A 17,703-nucleotide genomic window follows, 5' to 3' on the forward strand; every position below is an offset into this window, starting at 1 on the left:
CAGTTAGATGGGGGACAATTGCTCACAGGCATGCTTGGTAGTGACTTGGATGGCTCTGAGAATCGCAGGAGGCCTGTGTGTGTGTGTGTGTGTGTGTGTGTGTGTGTGTGTGTGGCAAGTGGCAGCAATGTCAATGCTTTGCAACCAGACCTGCATTGAGCCATGGGACAGCTGCTGTGTCTGTTCAGTCCAGGATGTGGAGTGCCATGGGGTGGGGGCCCACTCTGGGGAGATTTTCCCAAGGTAGAAATCAATAGGCCAGTTAAGCCGAGGGGTATCATGGGAGTTGAAGAAAAAGATGGACTTAATATCCTTTATAGGCTGAGGAGCTAGGGTGGGAACAGGGGCTAAACTAAAGGCCCAGGCTCCAGTCTAAGGGAACACACTGGATTTAGCTGGGGACATGTGGAATGGGCCATGAAGATGTCTACTAGATCTGTCTAGCCCAGATGGATCCTGGGGAGATGCCACTGCTAAGAACAGTTGTGAGGTCCTGGTGGGGATGATGTAGGGAGAAAGGGAGTGTTCCAGAAGGGCTTGCTGAGTAACAAAAGGGAGGAGACAGTTCCAAAGTGGGGGACCCTAGGCAGGGAGTCACAGTAGAGAGGGGATGGCCAGAGGGTGACTGGTGCTCATGGGTCCCAGTCATGTAGGGAAAAAGTCCAGTATGGACCACCCAGCACCTATCACCCAGAGCTGTTATTGTGGGTGACCCACAGCAGGGTGAATGGAGAGCCATCTGCACTCACAGACAGACACTTGCTCCTTCACTGCCAGCAGCCCTGAGTGGAACACAGTGTGCAGAGGCCACTCACAGCCCGGGAGCCCGGAACACCCAGGGGATGGGAAGGGAACTCACCACTATGAGCGCCACCACGGAGAGCGTGTAGTAGATGGAGTCCCTCAGCAGGCACCAGGAGGACAGGGCCACCACCTGAGGGACAGAGAGATGGAGCAAGACATCAGGCCATGAGGATGGGACAGAGCGAAGTCTGTGGCCCTGGCATGTGACAAATCAGTGACATGGTCTCCTCTGTGTGCAGCTGTGCTGACCCTGACCCATCTGCCAAAAATTGGGCATTCACTGGTAGCCCGGGCTAGTGCTGTGGGTCCTCTGAGATGGATACTAAGACAGGACTGAACCTCTGTGATTGCAGCGGGGGAGATAACAGGGACAGGAAATTGGGAGACCCAAGGAGCACTGCCCACCCCATATGACTCAGGACGACCCAGAGCAGATTGGATGTCCCCGGATACAGGGCAGCTGAGGAAGGAACAGTAAGGCTCAGGGGACCCTGGTGCAGCTGCAGGTTGACCTCAATGTCACTAACTTCCAGAGACTTTGTCCATGTGTGGCTCAGGCATCTGCTGCCCCCAAGGCTCATCTGAGAGATGTCCTCAGTTGGGACAGGGAAACTCCGAGCAATTCCCCTAGCCCTCCTGCTCCATGTCTGATGTGTGCCAGGCCTTGTTGGCATTTGATCCCTGGTTTAATCAGAGTGAAACTGATTTGCCAGTGATTGGGAGAAAATGTTATTCTTAGCAACTGGGACATCACCTTAGAGAGAGGCTGGCTTTGCCAACAGGAGCATAGTTGAAGGCTACAACAGCCATGACTGCAGGAGGACAAGGACTGAAGGTGCTTTAAGGAGAACTAGGGGCACAATTGTAATCCCAGAGCTCTGGGAGGTTGAGGCAGGAGGACTGCAAGGTGGAGCCTAGTTTCAGGATCTGAGTGACCCACTGAGGCCCTAGCTCACAATACAACGTACGAAAGGGCTAGAGACTTAGGTCAATGCAAAGACCCTGGATTCAATCCTCAGTACCAAAAATAAAATAAAGAAAAAGAAAAACAAGGGCCAAGACTGAGGCCTTCAGGGAGATCTTGTGAGTTGGGTCCCCCAGGCAGACACCAGTACCCTGGAGGAAGAGCTTTTTTCTGGTAAGTCCTTCAAAGTCTCTTCTCAAAGCTATTCAGAAGTCATCATTGGGGGCAGAGGTGGTCCCCTCAGCCAAGCTGCCACATAGGTGGCTGACACCAGGCCATTATTCCCCCTCTCCCAGAGAAATCACTGTCCCATGGCCATGGGACAATGGTCCTGGTACTTTGGACCTTGGCCCAGTAAGTCATAAAGGATGCAGCAAATGTCACATTCTGAGGGGTCCAAGGAGGCACATATTATGTCAGATAGCAAAGGTTCTGGGACTGGGCGTTGTTCTGCACCTTTGCTGTCTGATGGCTGTGCCGTCCACGAGGCCAAGCCCGAGAAAGCTTTCTGCTTTGGAAATCATGTGAGGCTTCTGAGGCTTCAACAGAACCTCAGGCGGAGATCGCGGCAGTCTTGTCCTTCGCTGCATTCTTCTGCTCATCACACCAGCGCTTAGGTGTTTTCTACTTTGCCCCATTAACTTTTGCCTTTGCAGATCAAGGCCAGAGTTCCCCCCAGAGGCCTCACATCACAAGTATTCTCCACCCTTTTGTCACTCTCTCCTTGTGCCGTAAGCTCTCAGCACCTGTGGGCATCACTTACCACCTATGGAATACGTTAAACCACATCGTTCACGTGCCAGCAGGTCACCAAAGGTCTTGTCTATTTGTTCACTTTATTCTCATCAGACAAACCGACTTACAACACGTAACAATTATCAGTTCTGCATTCTTTTAACCAATCACTTGGGCTTTTAGTTACAGGTGGCTGATGCGACATACACAACACTGCTGCTGTTGTATTATAACAAAATAACAGTAAAGGGAATTTTAAAAACATAACATAAACCCTTGAGCCAAGAAAGAAGGGATGATTATAGCCACAGAATCTTGGAAGCCAGGAAACGGAAGAATAGTTGATCATTCATGTAGCAGTGGGGGCAATCCTGGGAGTGGGGCTACGACGGGCCCCCAAGCAGGACAACTGAAGACTGTTTAAGAATTTAATGCCCACGTTTCCTCCTTTATTTTAGGTAGCTCAACTGTGCTCATCCTGCCCTTCACCTTCACAGAAAGCAAGAGATTCAGCAGTAGAATAGAACCTCCAGAAAGCAGCGGAAGCAGAAGGGAAGAAATATCCAACACAACAGTACAGGAGCAGTTCCTGGAAGTCAAGGATGCTTTCCGAGTCGAAGGGCCCACAGGGCTCCTGCATAATGAGCCAAACACAGAAGACCTGTGTGAGATGCAGTTACAACTTCTCAGGATATTGGGACAAAGAGAAATCGTTAAAAGCTATAAGAGAAAAAGAGGGAAAGACAGATGTTTATATAAAAATGATTCAAACCGGAATGACCTTGAGTATCTCAGGGAAGATACCTAGACTGAAAGCCGGAAGGAATTGGGCGATACCTTCAAAATTAGAAAAATGACTTCAGTGTAGATTCTATGCCAAACTAACTTTTAATTAAAAGTGAGAAGTGAATATATGTAAAGGTTTAGCTATCTTACAAAATTTACCCCTTATGTACCCTTTCTGCAAAAATTACTGGAGGATGTACACCACTCAGAAAAGAGAATAAACTACTTGACATAACATTACTAAAATACTACAATATTTGGAGACTAGAAACTTAATAACAGTGAAAGGAAATTTACAGAATGATAGTGAAAGAAGGCTATAGAAGGAAAGTAGAAAGACATCTAAGATAAAACTTCTGCAGCAGGCTTAATGGGTAACCTAGTCAGGTTAGAGCAGAAGATTTCAGAAGTAATGTCAAAAGCAGAAACGTGAAGGAATTTCTGCTAATTTTGAACCTACGTAGAGGAGGTTAGACAGCTTTAAGAACAGAGCTTAGAAAACTAAGCAAAGAAACAAAACACATAATTGTAAATCACAAAGAAAAGCACAGAGCTATGACTGAAAGATGAACCACTGAATACTAGAGGGACACAGAATCAAAATAAGTTAAGTAGAAGACTGTCCTACCAAACCTGCTTTAAGATTATTTAGGAGTAATGGAGTTCGAATGAGGCTAAAAGAAATCTGAATCTCCCTCTTCATACCGTGAAGCCAACAGAACATACTTGCAGCTGAAGAAGACAAATCGCAGTTATCTAAGTACATGTGGAGCTAGTGAAGGAAAGCTCAAGCGAGTGGGAAGGAGCTGGCACAACTGTAGTGGCAGGACCAGAAGGCAGCTGATTTCCATCATAAGCCTTTCAGAAATGGCTGCCTCTGTAAGTTCTGTATCTGTATACATTTAATGAAAAGAAGTAAGGGAAGTGTAATAACTACGCACTTAGATCTTCTGCTTCAAGAAATAGGCCTCAAAACCCAAAACCAAACAAATAAGAAGTCTATCTTGGAATAGATGTAGGTGTCAGATATGAGGGGGTAGTGATATATTTTCTCTCATTATACACAGAATTATTCTCAATGTCTGACCTATCACCAAATCTCAGCCCCAGATTCAGAGCCTACCTTTAGAAAAACTGTTTTTTTTTTTTTTTTGCTACAGGGGTGAACTGAAGAGCTTTCTTTCCGTGTTCTTGAGGGAATTAATGACTGCCCCTCCCATCATTCACAGTTCTTCAGGATTTCTGGTGAGGGCTCTGAGTATGAATTCACGGCCAATTCTACTTACTGGATTCCACTGTTTATCACAATACCCTTCCTTCAACCAAAGGGATTTAAAAGGGTTTTATTTCCTTAATCCTCACAATAACCTCGTAAGTTCAGGCTTATGTTCACTTGCCAGCAACCAGAGCTACACAAAGATGCGAGACTGGACTGAGATTGCATTAGCGGTGTTGGGGAAGGAGTGGGATTTGAACTCCAGTAGGTTGGGTATGGGTCCCTGTGCCCACACACTTTCCCAGAGTGCCACAGTGGTAGCAAGAATGACAAAAACTTATTTGTGATTTTCTTTTCCCCATTCCTTTAAACTGTCAGGGCAAGGATATTAGAGGTTATAGCCAACAAGGGGTATAGTTGAAGGATAGGCAATAAAAAACATAATAGCTACAGTTAAATTTAAGAAAAAGCTGCTTTAAGTAGATTCAGTCAAAGCAGAAAGGAGTTACTGTAAAGACTATAGACATATATGTAGTTATATTCTAGGAGAGATTGATATATTTTAGGAGAGACTGAGTTTTGTTTTTTTTTTTTTTTTTGCGGTACTGGGGATTGAACTCAAGACCCTGCACTTGCCAGGCAAGCGCTTATTCTACTGAGCTATCTCCCCGGCCCAGAGACTGGGTGTATTAAAGACGTACTGGAGCTCCTTATCCATTTATCTGAGTTTTCAAAGGCACACATTGTGTCATTGTCTGAGAATTAAATATTTCACTTTTCTGCAACACAAAATGCCCCATGCTATGTGGTCCACATGCTTCCCTTTGCTTCTCAGTAAAGAATCTTTTTCAAGAAATGCAAAGCATTTACATAGAGGCTGTAACTATCTGACTGAGACCTTGGGCATATGTCCTGGAAGACAGGGACAGGGTGGCACCAGAGTGGGAGGCGCTCGGCACCTGCTGCCAGGAGACCTGAGTAGGTTGGTGAAAATGCAACTCATTGTCCTTTGCATTTTGCAAAATGACAATGAGGATGAAAGGGGAGTCACCCTGAGGCAGAGACCAGAAGAAGTGTCCAGGAGGAAACCTGTGGGTAATTTTGCCCCTGAACACATGGATCAATAATCCATTTTTTAAAAAAAAATAATTTTATTGAGAAACAAATAGTAATGAGATAGTTTCACAACTGATTACTGGCAGATTTTCAATAATTAATACATTGCATATTGTTATCTTAGTGGTTATTCATTGTATAAGATGCAGACATGATATCCTGTCTCAAATACTTTTAGAACAAACCTCTCTATTCATTGAATTAAGAGAATGGAGCTGTATATCTATCCTAACTATTTTGAGTATACAGATACAAAATGGTTGTTAATTTCTATACCACTTTTTTTGTTAGTTTTGTCAGAGAAGGGCATTCCATTGTCATTTAAATACTGTAGGTGCATGAATTCAGCAAAATATCCCAATATAGTCCAAGAGTCCATAATAGTAATGGGTTTTCCGTGAGACTGGCAATGACCAAAGTTGTTGACTTGAGTCTTTTCCAGCTCAGCATATTAATATGGCTTTACATTTTATACTTCATTTTCATACTTTTCTGCTAGATGGTTAAGACCAAGATAAAGCAAGATCTCTATAACAAGAAATGTAACTTTTGTATCTGATAAGGTCAGTCAAGTCCCCTCAGTATTTATCCTGAAACCCTGTACAACAGTTTGCAGATCTTTTGTCAGTGTCAGCCATGTGGATGAGTCACGGCCATTGCTTGGCCAGTGTGCTCTCTGTGAAAGCCTGAGAGAATGTTTTATCTCCACGTGACTCTCCTTAGGCACACTCTACATCATCATTCATTTTCCTTTGTGGCCCCATAATCTCCTTGTGGATCAGTAATCCAGATGATGCGAATTCTCAAAATCCATCCATCAGCAAATGAAGTCTGCTCTAGGAATCCCTCCCAGTTAGAATTTTATTTCAGTATTTCTTTTTCTATTTCCAGAATGCATTTCACACATTGTCTACTGAATATGCAGTTTCAGTTTCCTTCCCATAATTTCATTTAGTTTCAGAGTGATATTATGCAGAAAAAAAATCACGCTTCCAAAACAGAGGAAAAAATATTTTTTTCTGTGCTGGAATTCTGGCTCCTTCTAGGAGGTTAAAAATAATTGTGTATGATAAATATTTATACTTTTTTATATGGAGATGTATGTAGATTTTATGTTCATAATAATACACACAATATCTATGGAAATAGCATGCATACATATAATACTTACAATTTTTTCGGATGAATAATGGGGTTTGACATTGTAGGTACAATTTAAAAGGCATAAGAACCTTCCATTAGTGAGTGGTCACTTTTTATTTAAAAAAGAATAACAAACTATTGAAGCAGACAACACACTGCAGTAGTTCCTTTACATGAAACTGCTATCATTTCGGAGAAATGTTATTTCACACAAATTTCATGGAAAAAAAGATTTGAGAAATCATAACACAAGTTTTGTTCCAAGATTTTGAGCTGACACAATTTCTGCAGCCAATTTTCATCTGAAGAAATGCAGCCACTCACTTGGGAGCCAGGGTTGGGCTGTGGGTGTCTCCAGAACCAACCGGACACCAATGGCCTGTAGCTCAGACAGGCGAGGGCCTGACATGGGCTTTTCCCTCGTGGGGCTGTTTTGGCACTGCCATCTCTTATTATTCAAATACACATTTACAAGCCTTTTATTCTGGGAAATACCACAGAAATCCAGTGGCTCTGGCTTTCTAGAAGTTCACTATCAAAAATGAGCAGGAAGAACTAGACCATGGTCAAAGACAAGAGCATGCTTTAGTAAAATAGGATGGATTATGACATACTAATCTTCATAGCCAAAAACTTAGAATAAGCTCATATTTAAGTTTTTTATTTTTTTCTAAGAAAACTCGTTTTTAGTTCTAATTCTACATGTGGGAAAAATGATGAGTAGACAAGCTGCTCCTGGTGATATATTCGCATATAAAGAGGCCAGGTCACGGCTGCAGACACAAAACAACCTCTTGAAGGCTTTTCATTGAGCATGCTGAACAATAGCCATGGTCACATTATGACCTGGCAGCCCTAAGGGACTCAGAAGTGACTTCTCAATGGTCTGTAACATTAAGTATGTAGTTTTCGTCCTAAATGCAAGTTACCACCCACCAGGTCTTCAAAAATTTGGGGATTTGGAGGATTCACATAGGTAATGGAAGTCCCAGAGAGGGACAAGTGGCTGTGGGGCTGTTGCCAGCTGTGGTCCCAGAAGCCCTCTGCCCATTGTGGGGCCCAGGTATAAGGATATTTGTGTCTGCTGTCTGCATGGATGTGCCACATCTCAAGCAGCCTGTGCCAGTGTTAGCTACTCCATGGGGTTTGTTGACTATGTGCAGTGCGTGGAAAGGAATTTCATTTAACCAAGTGTGTTAGCTGGTGTACACTCAGAAAGAGGCCCAGATTTGAGAGCAAGTAGTTTATCTGGGGAGGCGATTCTAGGAAGCACTGTGGGTGATGCGGTGGGGAGTGAAGCAGGTGGCGGCCAGAAGACAATGAGCAAGTCACACCATGCACCCAGCAGGGCTCAGTCCCATGGAGATCCTAGGAGGTCTTGTGGATAGTTCTTCCCGCTCCAGAGAGGGAGCTGGGGTGGGAGCCCTGGCAGGAACTGGTGGGGGTTGTACTCGGGAGTCTTAATTTCTGGTGTTTTCTTACCTCAAGGGCATAAAATACAGGTTTCACTGGCCAGCAAAACTCCTCAGATAGAGAAATGAAGGTTTATTCTAACCCAAAGAGTAGCAACGTCTACTCTAACTCAAAGCTTGGATCATGGATTTACACAAAATCCAATAATCTGAGAAAACACACACACACACACACACACACACACACACAAATATTTAAATAATTTAGATCTTAAAATCTTCCAAAGGCCTTTGCAATAAATGTTTTGTCCCCAGCTTGGCATTATTGGAGGTGACAGGACCTTTAAGTGGTGTAGCCTGATTTCTGACATTCCCAGTCCTGCAGATAACCCACTACTATTATGGACTACTGGGCTATATTGGATTACTTTGCTGAATTCACGCACCTACAATATTTGAATGGCAATGGAATACCCATCTCTGACAAAACTAAACAAAAAAAGGGGGATATAAATGAAGGACCATTTTGTAGTGAAAAAAGACATATATCTGTATATACAAAATAGGATAGATATACAGCTACTTTCTCTTAGTTCAATGAGAAGAAAGATTTGCACTAATAGTGCTTAGATGTCTGCATCATGTACTATGAATAACTACTACGGAGACAATAATATGTAATGTATTAATTATTGTAACTGTCCTACTAACCTGTTTTGAAACTGTCTCATTGCTATTTCTTTCTCAATAAAATTAATTTTGAAAAAAAGAAGTGTGGCCTGGTGAGAGGCTGTAGGTGACTGAGGGTGTAGCCTTAAGGTGGGTGGTGTCCCTTCTCTATTTTGCTTTCCCATCATAAGGCAAGCAGCCCTGCTCCACCATGGCTTTCACTATGCTGAGTTATCTCAGTACAACCCCCAAAGCAATGTGACCGATGGACCATGGACTGAAATCTCTGAAGCAGTGAGCCAAAGTAGACTTTCCTCTTTTGGATCACTTCAAGTGTTGCAATATATTAAGCTGACTAAGCTACAATCCTGTGCCAGGGGCTCCAAAGCAGCTCATGCTAATTCATGCTGTCTCAAGTCAGGAATCATGATCCACGAACCCACAGTCTGGATGAAGACACAGGGACTCCTGGAAGTCAGGACTGTCCTCTTTTTCAAGTCAGGGTGTTGATTCTTGGGTGTGTACATTTGTGAAATGTTGTCAAGCATTTGAATATTCATGTGGGCACTTTTTCTGAGTAAATGTGGCATTTCAGTAAAATACCACACGAACAACACAAAGCAAAAATGCAACTACAATGTTAGCTGTCCTTGTTAATGTTCCATTTGTCTTTTACTATTAACTACTTCATCATGACTTGGGGCTTGTTCATTAGTGAAGTTGTTGATATAAAATACAGGAAGCCTAGTTAAATTTGAATTTCAGATAAATACTAGAGAGTTTTAAAAATATAAATTTGTCTCAAATATCATATGGGACATATGCTAACATTTATCCATTGGTTATCTGAACTAACAGTTAAGCGCATGTCCTAAATTTTTCTTTCCCAAATCTGGTACTTAGTAGATTTGGTATTGATTAGTAAGTATTTTGCTTTTCTTTGTATAAGCACACAGTTCAAAGTTTAGTGATTTTGCAATAAATCTTCATAGGGCAAGGGGAAATAATACCTATTTATCTCAATCTGGGTATTAACTGTCATTCTATTTTGGTTGTTTGGTCCAATCAATTTTATACTTTCTTTGCCATTTGTCAATTGAAATAGCTTACAGTATGTACATCTCAGTTCTGGGGCATGGTACAGGATGGTCTGCAATGCCAAAACTTCTGGCTTGTCTTGGAAGACTCTGAAGACCAGACAGTCTTGTGTCACTGTGGTGCTGACCAGAGGCACCTCTTTAAATAGGAGTTTAAATAGGAGTGTTCTCCAGTTTACTCTGGGCCCCCAACTCCAAAGCTAACAGCAAGTCACTACCTATCATTTTCTGTTGTTTCCCTGCATCCTGATTTTTCAATTTTAGTATATGTGCTGCTGAAGCGAGTGCTGCATCCTGACATTTTCACTCAGTTTTCTTTACACCTGGGCCTTGGAGAACCATGAACTTGCGACCCCCTAACCTAGAAGGGTCATATGATTATCGACAGTGCTGAGCACAGCCAATAATATTTCTTCAAAGTGCCACCTGATGGGGGTTCTTAAGTACTTTTGTGCCAAGCACTCTTTCATATGCCACAGACTTCTTGTCAGAATAATGTCTCAAAAGGCATCCAACAGATAACATAAAGTTACTATGAAGATGGTTTGTTAGATTCCCCTTATTGAACAGGAAAATGGAGTTACAGTAACATATGTATTTTCTTATGGAATGAAGAATTAATCATCCCAAAGTAGGGATGCTTGAGAAGAGAGAGAGAGATGTCTGCAAAAATGAATCATGGCATTGTGTAGTCGCTTCCTCATCACTGGGGTGCAAAATACCTGAAGCCTACAACTTAGAGGAGGAGAGGAGAATTTTACCTCACAGTGTTGGCCCATGGTCAACTGGCTCCAAGGCAGAAACATCGTGGTGGGAGGGCCTGGTGAAGGAAAGCCGCTCACTTCACAGCAGCCAGAAAGCAGAGAGAAAAGGGAGGAGCCAGGGACAAGGATATACCTGCCAGGTTACATACCTGGGACCCGTCCACATCCTAACATGTGAGATGTTTGCAGGAGATTTTAGATCTGAATCTGTAACACTAGAATTTGGTCATTTGTTTGTCCTCCACTAGAATGGGAATAGGAGCTGATGGGGCTTTCTACCCAGTGAGACAGTGCCCATAAGAGCACAGCGGGAAGAGGTTGAGATTAATGGCAAAAATCTCACCTGGGATTTTCTACAGATTTCAATTATATGTGCTGTCTGTTTGTCCATTAGCAAGACAGAAACTTGGCTATATTTAATCAGTTCTCCAGGAAGACTAAAGTGGTTACCAATTCATTCTTGTCTGAAACTGGTAAGTGCAGAATTGGAGACTTCCTCAGAAGACTGAATGGATAATTTCTCCACAGCTGAGGTGACCTCACCTGAGGACTTGTTAGGAATGCAATTCTTGGGCATTGGCCCAGACTTGCTGCACCAGAGTCTTTACCTCGTAAGATGGCCAGGCAATGTATATGTGCCTGATCACGTTAGAAGGGCTAGCTTTGAGGACAGAGAATTCATGGGTCAGAATCCCACCAATGAAATTAAAATCTAAAGAACAGGAGGCTGGTGATTGTCTGTGCTCCAGGGTTCCACCACCAGGTCTCCACAGCCCTCTCCCAAGAGAGATCAGGAAGTCACCCAGTGGTGCGGGAGCCATCTAGGATCCAGGATCTTTGGGCCAGAGAGCAACTTTGTGTGTGTGTGTGTGTGTGTGTGTGTGTGTGTACATGTGTGTACATTGCAGAGAGTTGCAGCTGTGGATGAGAAGCTCCCCCTGTATGAGAGAGGGAGGTGTTTCATCTATTTTGAGCACCAACTCTGCTTAACAAATTGAGGAAACCATTCATGGCTGCCATGTACAGAACCGCATCTGAAAATCCCTGCTCCCTTACACGCTCCATCTGCTGAAAAGATGCATAGAGAAATTCAACCTACGATGGTGCTGGATTTATTTTACAATTCATGCCTTTCTGATTAGCAACCGGATATACAGAGGGGACAAATATTTAATACCTTTTCTCACTCAGAAGACCTAAAAAGAGTTTTGGAGTTTGAGGAAGGATTTCTCAGTGCCCTGATCTATGACACATCATTGTAGCTTCCTGGGGTGTGGGGATGGGCTTTCTCTGCACTCAAAGTCTTAACAAAAAGGAAATTTTTTTTTCTTTTCTTTTTTTTTATTTTTATTTTTTCCAAAGTTTTATTGACAAACAGATAGCAATGAGACAGTTTCAAATCATATCAGAAGGACAGTTTCAACAAATAATACACTGCATACATTCTTCTTAGTGATTAATTGCTGTACAAGATGCGGACTTGTGATCCTATTTACAAACACCATTAGAACAAATCATTCTATTCATTAAGAGAATGCAACTATATATCTATCCCAACCTCTTTGAATACACAGATACAAAATGGACATTCATCGGTATACCCCATTTTTTCTAAGTTCCGTTATTGAATATTATAGGTGTGTAAACTCAGCAAAATATTCTAAAAGAGTCCAGTAGCCTATAATAGCATTGGGTCTTATATTTAACTGGCAATGTCAGAAATTATTGACCTGAGTCCCCCACAGCTCAACTTAACAGCATGGCTTTATTTCTTATATTTCGACTTCATACTTTTCTACTGGATGGTCAAGACCAAGGTAAAGCAGGACCTATGCAACAAGAGTTGTAGCTTTTTGGTCTGAGAAGGTCAGTGAAATGCCCTCAGGATTTGTCCTGAGATCCTGTACCTCAGATTGTAGAACCTTCATCAGTGCAGCCATGTGGATGAGTCACGGCCATTGCTTGGCCAATGTGCTCTCTGTGAAAGCCTGAGAGAGTGTCTTCTCCCCATGTGACTCTCCTTAGGCACACTCTACGTCATCGATCACTTTCCTCTTTGGCCCCATAATCTTCTTGATCAGAAAATTTGGGACACTACCGAGGTACATGACGTTACAGTACAAGTTCTCATATGTCCTGAGTCTTAATTGACCTTAGAAGGTTAGGGCCAAAATGTTGGCTTTCCTTGTATCCTTCCTTTTTCTCTAATTTGGTCTGCAAACTTAGGTTGTTAACCATCCAGAAGAAAAGCTTATTGTTATTATCAAACGATTTGGGCTATCAATCTTAACAAAAAGGAAATTAATATGGATCACAGACATGAGAAATTGGACTGGTGATTGTACCATGTACATGCAGAGTGGTTAAGTTTAAGCTTCGGGGAGTAAGGCTGTTCCTACTATCACATATATGACTGTACTGGTATTTGGTGTCCATAATGCCGCAGGCTTCAGGAGGAGACATGTCCCAGGGTGTTGAAGACCTGGCAATGGAATCCTGAAGCATAGACACTTAGAAAATTAAGAAACTAAAGACAATGAAGATACAAAAATAGGAAGGCCTGCCGGGGAGATAGCTCAGTAGAATAAGTGCTTGCCTTGCCTGGCAAGCACAAGGGCCTGGCTTCAATTCCTGGTTCCAAAAAGAAAAAAAAAGGAGAGCCAGATGTTTGTCAGTCCACAGGCTCAGGTACATATCTAGAAGTTTCCTTTATATTCCTGGAAAAATCCAAATTCTCTGTTTTCATTATCAAGGAACAAGAAGTGTTGAAGATGTTCTCTTAAAATTAAATTTATTCCTGCTGTTTGGTCAAGAAAAGTGTTGCGATATTGGGAGCCAATCTGATGTCCTAGGAAGACCCACTTGACACCACTGAGGGTGTGCTGGGAGCTCTGGGTGGGAGAAGCATCCATCTCCTCTTGGATGAAGATGCAGGCCTCGCTCTTCTCAGGCAAAGAGGCACACAATATTTTTCATACTAAAAATACTGGGTGCTCTGTCTTTGTGACTCACTTGGCCCCAGTCAATTTAGACAATCTATTTTAAGGACTTTTCTGTGACTCAGGGTGGGAGAACAGGGGATGTTCAGGCATCAGTCCTGCAGCCATGGCAAACTGAATGTAAACACATTTCATAGTACACACTCAGCAGATATTCCCTCTATGTTAACAGAGTGGAGAACAAAAATAGGAGAATATGTTGATAACCCATCTAAGCCTGAACTATACTAAAGAGGAAGGCAGAGAGCTGAGGGAACTAGATGACCAAGGCAACCAATAAATCAACAGCCAACACAAAACCCTCCCTGAAAATCTGACTATAGTTCAAGCAAAGCATGGGGAGATCTACGTCATCTAAGTATTGATGCTAATTTTTCAGCTTGCAAATGAAGACCATAGACATGGAGAATGGTCAGTGCCTTAGGTGTTCATGGGAATGGAAGCATAATCAAATGGTAGCATGGAAAATAGAGAAGTAGGAGTATGTGTTACCACTGTGCGTGAGAAGCTGAGGATGGGAGAAGGGCTCCCCTCCTCGCCAGCCTTCTCCCTCCTCCTCCCCAGTTTCCAGGGTATGCAGCCTGGAGGCCTGAGGTGACCTGACCCTCACCCTTAAGATGCCAGGTGATCAGGTGTACACTGTGCATTTCAATTTCATTTCACTTTCTCAGTCAGAACAATAATATTCATTCACACCAGATCCTGAGCTGTATGTCAGAATCCATGCAAAAACGCGGGGGACAACCCAAGTCATTTGAAATGAAAGAAATAGTGTTCACGTCTGCATTATGAACAAAGGGCTTTGCAAACAGTGGCCTTTTCCTGCCTCATTTTTTGCTAAAGCAAAGATCTTTTTGAGTGACTTCATGGGGCTTGATGTTCCTCATCTCCTCCTCGACTCTGTAGCCAGTGTGAGTCTGGGTTGAGCGTTTTCATCAAGTTCTCCATCCTTTTGAAAGTTCTGTATCCCTTCATCTTCTCCATATGTCATGGCTATTGTTTCAAAGAGCTTGTGGGTAGGAGAAGAAACTGTGTCTAGAATCAACCATGGAGAGAGAGAGAGAGAGAGAGAGAGAGAGAGAGAGAGAGAGAGAGAGAGAGAGAAGAGAGAGAGAGAGAGACAGAGACAGAGAGACAGAGAGACAGAGAGACACAGAGAGAGACAGAGAAATAGAGACAGATAAAGACAGAGAGAGAGAGACAGAATGAGAGACGGACAGAGATACAGAGAGACAGAGAGACAGACAGAGATACAGAGAAACAGAGAGACAGATAAAGACAGAGAGAGAGAGAGAGAGAGAGAGAGAGAGAGAGAGAGAGAGAGAGAGATCTTTTGCTCAAAAATGGGCATGTTTTACAGCTATCAATGACTTTAACATGGATGTGTCTGTGACACAATATGTAAGGTTTTTTATTTTTTCTTTTTTTCTGGGCTGGCTCAGGCTGCCTTAAGGAGGGCCTGGTAAGGCATGTGGAGCTGGGGATGGAGCACAGTATCCTGTGCCTGACACCTGACTGTGTTTGCATAAGCAGGCACTTAACCAACTGAGCTAACCAGCAGGCCCCCTGTGACACAATATTTATACAACTATGGAAAGTCAAATGTCTTTAAAAATTACACATCTTGCAATGACAATTAGGTTACTTTCTTCTATCTTAGTTGAATGTTTCACTTACTGATTGGCTTTCAAATAAAAATGTTTGGAGTAGAATTTACAGGCAGAAAGTCCACCCATATAAAACATGTAGCTTTATGATCTATAATCAGTTTTGCTTGCCTGTCTCCCCACCACCCCAATCAGGACAGAGGCCATTTCCTCCAGAAGTGTCCCCAGCCTCCTTCCAGCCAACCACCTCTCCTCTCCTTCCCACCCTGGAGCTGATTTCTATCAGCACAGCAGACCTTTCAGTGTGCTAAAGGCTCACAAGCATGGACTCTAAAAGCGTGTTTACTTTTGCGTTGGCTGGTTTCACTCAGAGCATTTTAAGCTTCATCTGTGTTGTGTGTGTTGTAGGCAGCTAAATTAGAAATATTATAGGCAGTGAAACAAGGCCAGGTCCTCACGGAGACAGCACGGAAGACAAGATACCCTGAAACTATAAGAGAGATAGATGCTCCCGCTGTGGGTCAGACCTAAAGACCAAAGATTGAACGAACTCTCACCTCCCTAAAGATCAGCATCTGCGATTGATCATCACCTTGAGGAAGCCACAAAGAGTCACTAATCCAACCACTCCTGGCTACTAGAGAAACTCCTGTTTTACATTCATGCCCGCTTGATAAGTGACTCACCTCCCCATTTGGTCCCAGATTTAATCAATTTTACCAGTGGTGCTTGTAAGCTTATTGGTTGACCATAGTTTTCTCCCTCCTCATGCCCACCTAGTGAATTCCCATGTTCTCTACTTTAGACCCACCTCACCACATGGCTTTACTCTATAAAAATCCCTGAAAGAGACAGCTTTGGAGGCAACCCACTTGGGGCCCCCTTCTGTCCCTCTCTCAGACAGACACTTTCTTTCCCCATTAAATATTCTCTCTTAACCTCCATTCCTAAAATTCATTATTTCATTTTAGAGAACACAAACTCATCCCAGGTACCTTTCAGGTTGAGAGTTTCATTCCACTATATAATGTGTACCAATGATTTGTTCCTTTTTATTGTCAAGCAGCGTCCTGTTTATCTGTTTGGTGGATGTGTGAGACATTATGATTAAAGGTGCCATTTACTTTTGGTACAAGTCTCTTGACAGATGCTGTTAGGCTGGTTTTTTGTTATTATTTGTTTCCTCCTTAAAAGGGCTGGAGTTGTCCTGGCAGAAATTTTGGTGCCTGTTGGGTAACTGAAGTCCATAAATGAAATTCTTTATTTCAGTTCTTCTATGAACTCTGGCTTCATAAAATTCTGGCTCTCTAACCATATCAAACACGGTCTGTGAAAATCAAAGCCAGGACTGCTGGACTGAGTCAGGAATGGCTTGGTAATAAACATTTCAAAGAGATCAGCAGCCTCCCTTTAAATAGCACATAAACATTGTCATGGAGGGCAAGACTGAAATTGCCTTCCCTTCAGCTGGCGAGGTCGCCTTATTTAGGGATGGCCATGCCTCTAAAAATAAGCGCCGAGTAGGGAACTTGAAAGGAAACGGAAGGCCCAGGGAGCTTTTCCACCTTATAAACATCTATTTTATAGCAGATATAGAAAGGGGTGGAAGGGGGCATTGGATAACTTCCTTTAAAAACAATAGTAGGAACAACAAGAACAGTATTTGTTGAGTGTTTAGGAATGTCAGGCATCATCCTAAGGACTTTCCTCTGTGTGCTTTGATTAGTTTTATTGTCATGTAGCTCATCAAGATGGGTGCTTGTTATTAGCAGAATTATGTGCCCTTAAAAGTAACAGTCTTATTCCAGCCAGCGTGCAGGCCTGGGTGTGAGTGGGACTGCCTGGGGTCCACTGGACACTCATTCCAGCGAGCACCCAGGCCTCTCCAGGGCCCTCCGGACCCTCATTCCAGCCAGCATACATTCCACCCAGCATGTGAGTGGGACTGCCCAGGGCCCTCCTGATCCTCACTCCAGCCGGCACCCAGTCCAGGCGTGTGTGGAACCTCCTCCATCAGACAGGCCCAGTGTGGAACCCTGGGGCAGACAGAACTCCCTGTAGACAGGCTACAGGCAAGACCCACTCAACTGACCCAGGAGCAAAACATCTTGCAAGAGTGGCACAGCAGGTTCACTTCCAAGGATTGCAGCGGGAAGAAGTGAGCACAGCAGCCAGATGCAAGCCACACCCACCTGGATGAGTTTGAACTTAGTAGATCCAGACCTGGTGCTAAGGTAATAACTCTACCAAAGCTCTACACCAAAGGTCAGAAGACAGTGCTATACAAAATGACAAAGAGGGGCTGGAGAGATGGCTCAGTGGTCTAAAGCACCTACTTAGAACAAGCTTAGCAAAGCATCAGGGACCGCGGTTCGATCCCCCAGCACCACA

General features: G+C 43.2%; 1 protein-coding gene across 3 annotated transcripts in view; it reads right to left on the reverse strand.

Moving 5' to 3' along the window:
* Slc24a3 (solute carrier family 24 member 3) overlaps nucleotides 1-17,703 on the reverse strand; it is a 491,099-nt gene that overhangs the window by 58,168 nt on the left and 415,228 nt on the right. For all 3 annotated transcript variants that reach the window (XM_004635592.3, XM_023720226.1, XM_023720227.1), the window contains exon 7: nucleotides 860-934. In XM_004635592.3, coding sequence (XP_004635649.2) covers nucleotides 860-934 — 75 coding nt within the window. The remainder of the gene's footprint in view (nucleotides 1-859; nucleotides 935-17,703) is intronic.

The sequence above is a fragment of the Octodon degus genome, unplaced genomic scaffold (genome assembly GCF_000260255.1).
Source record: "Octodon degus isolate 3935 unplaced genomic scaffold, OctDeg1.0 scaffold00073, whole genome shotgun sequence".
In the NCBI taxonomy this organism is placed as follows: domain Eukaryota; kingdom Metazoa; phylum Chordata; class Mammalia; order Rodentia; family Octodontidae; genus Octodon; species Octodon degus.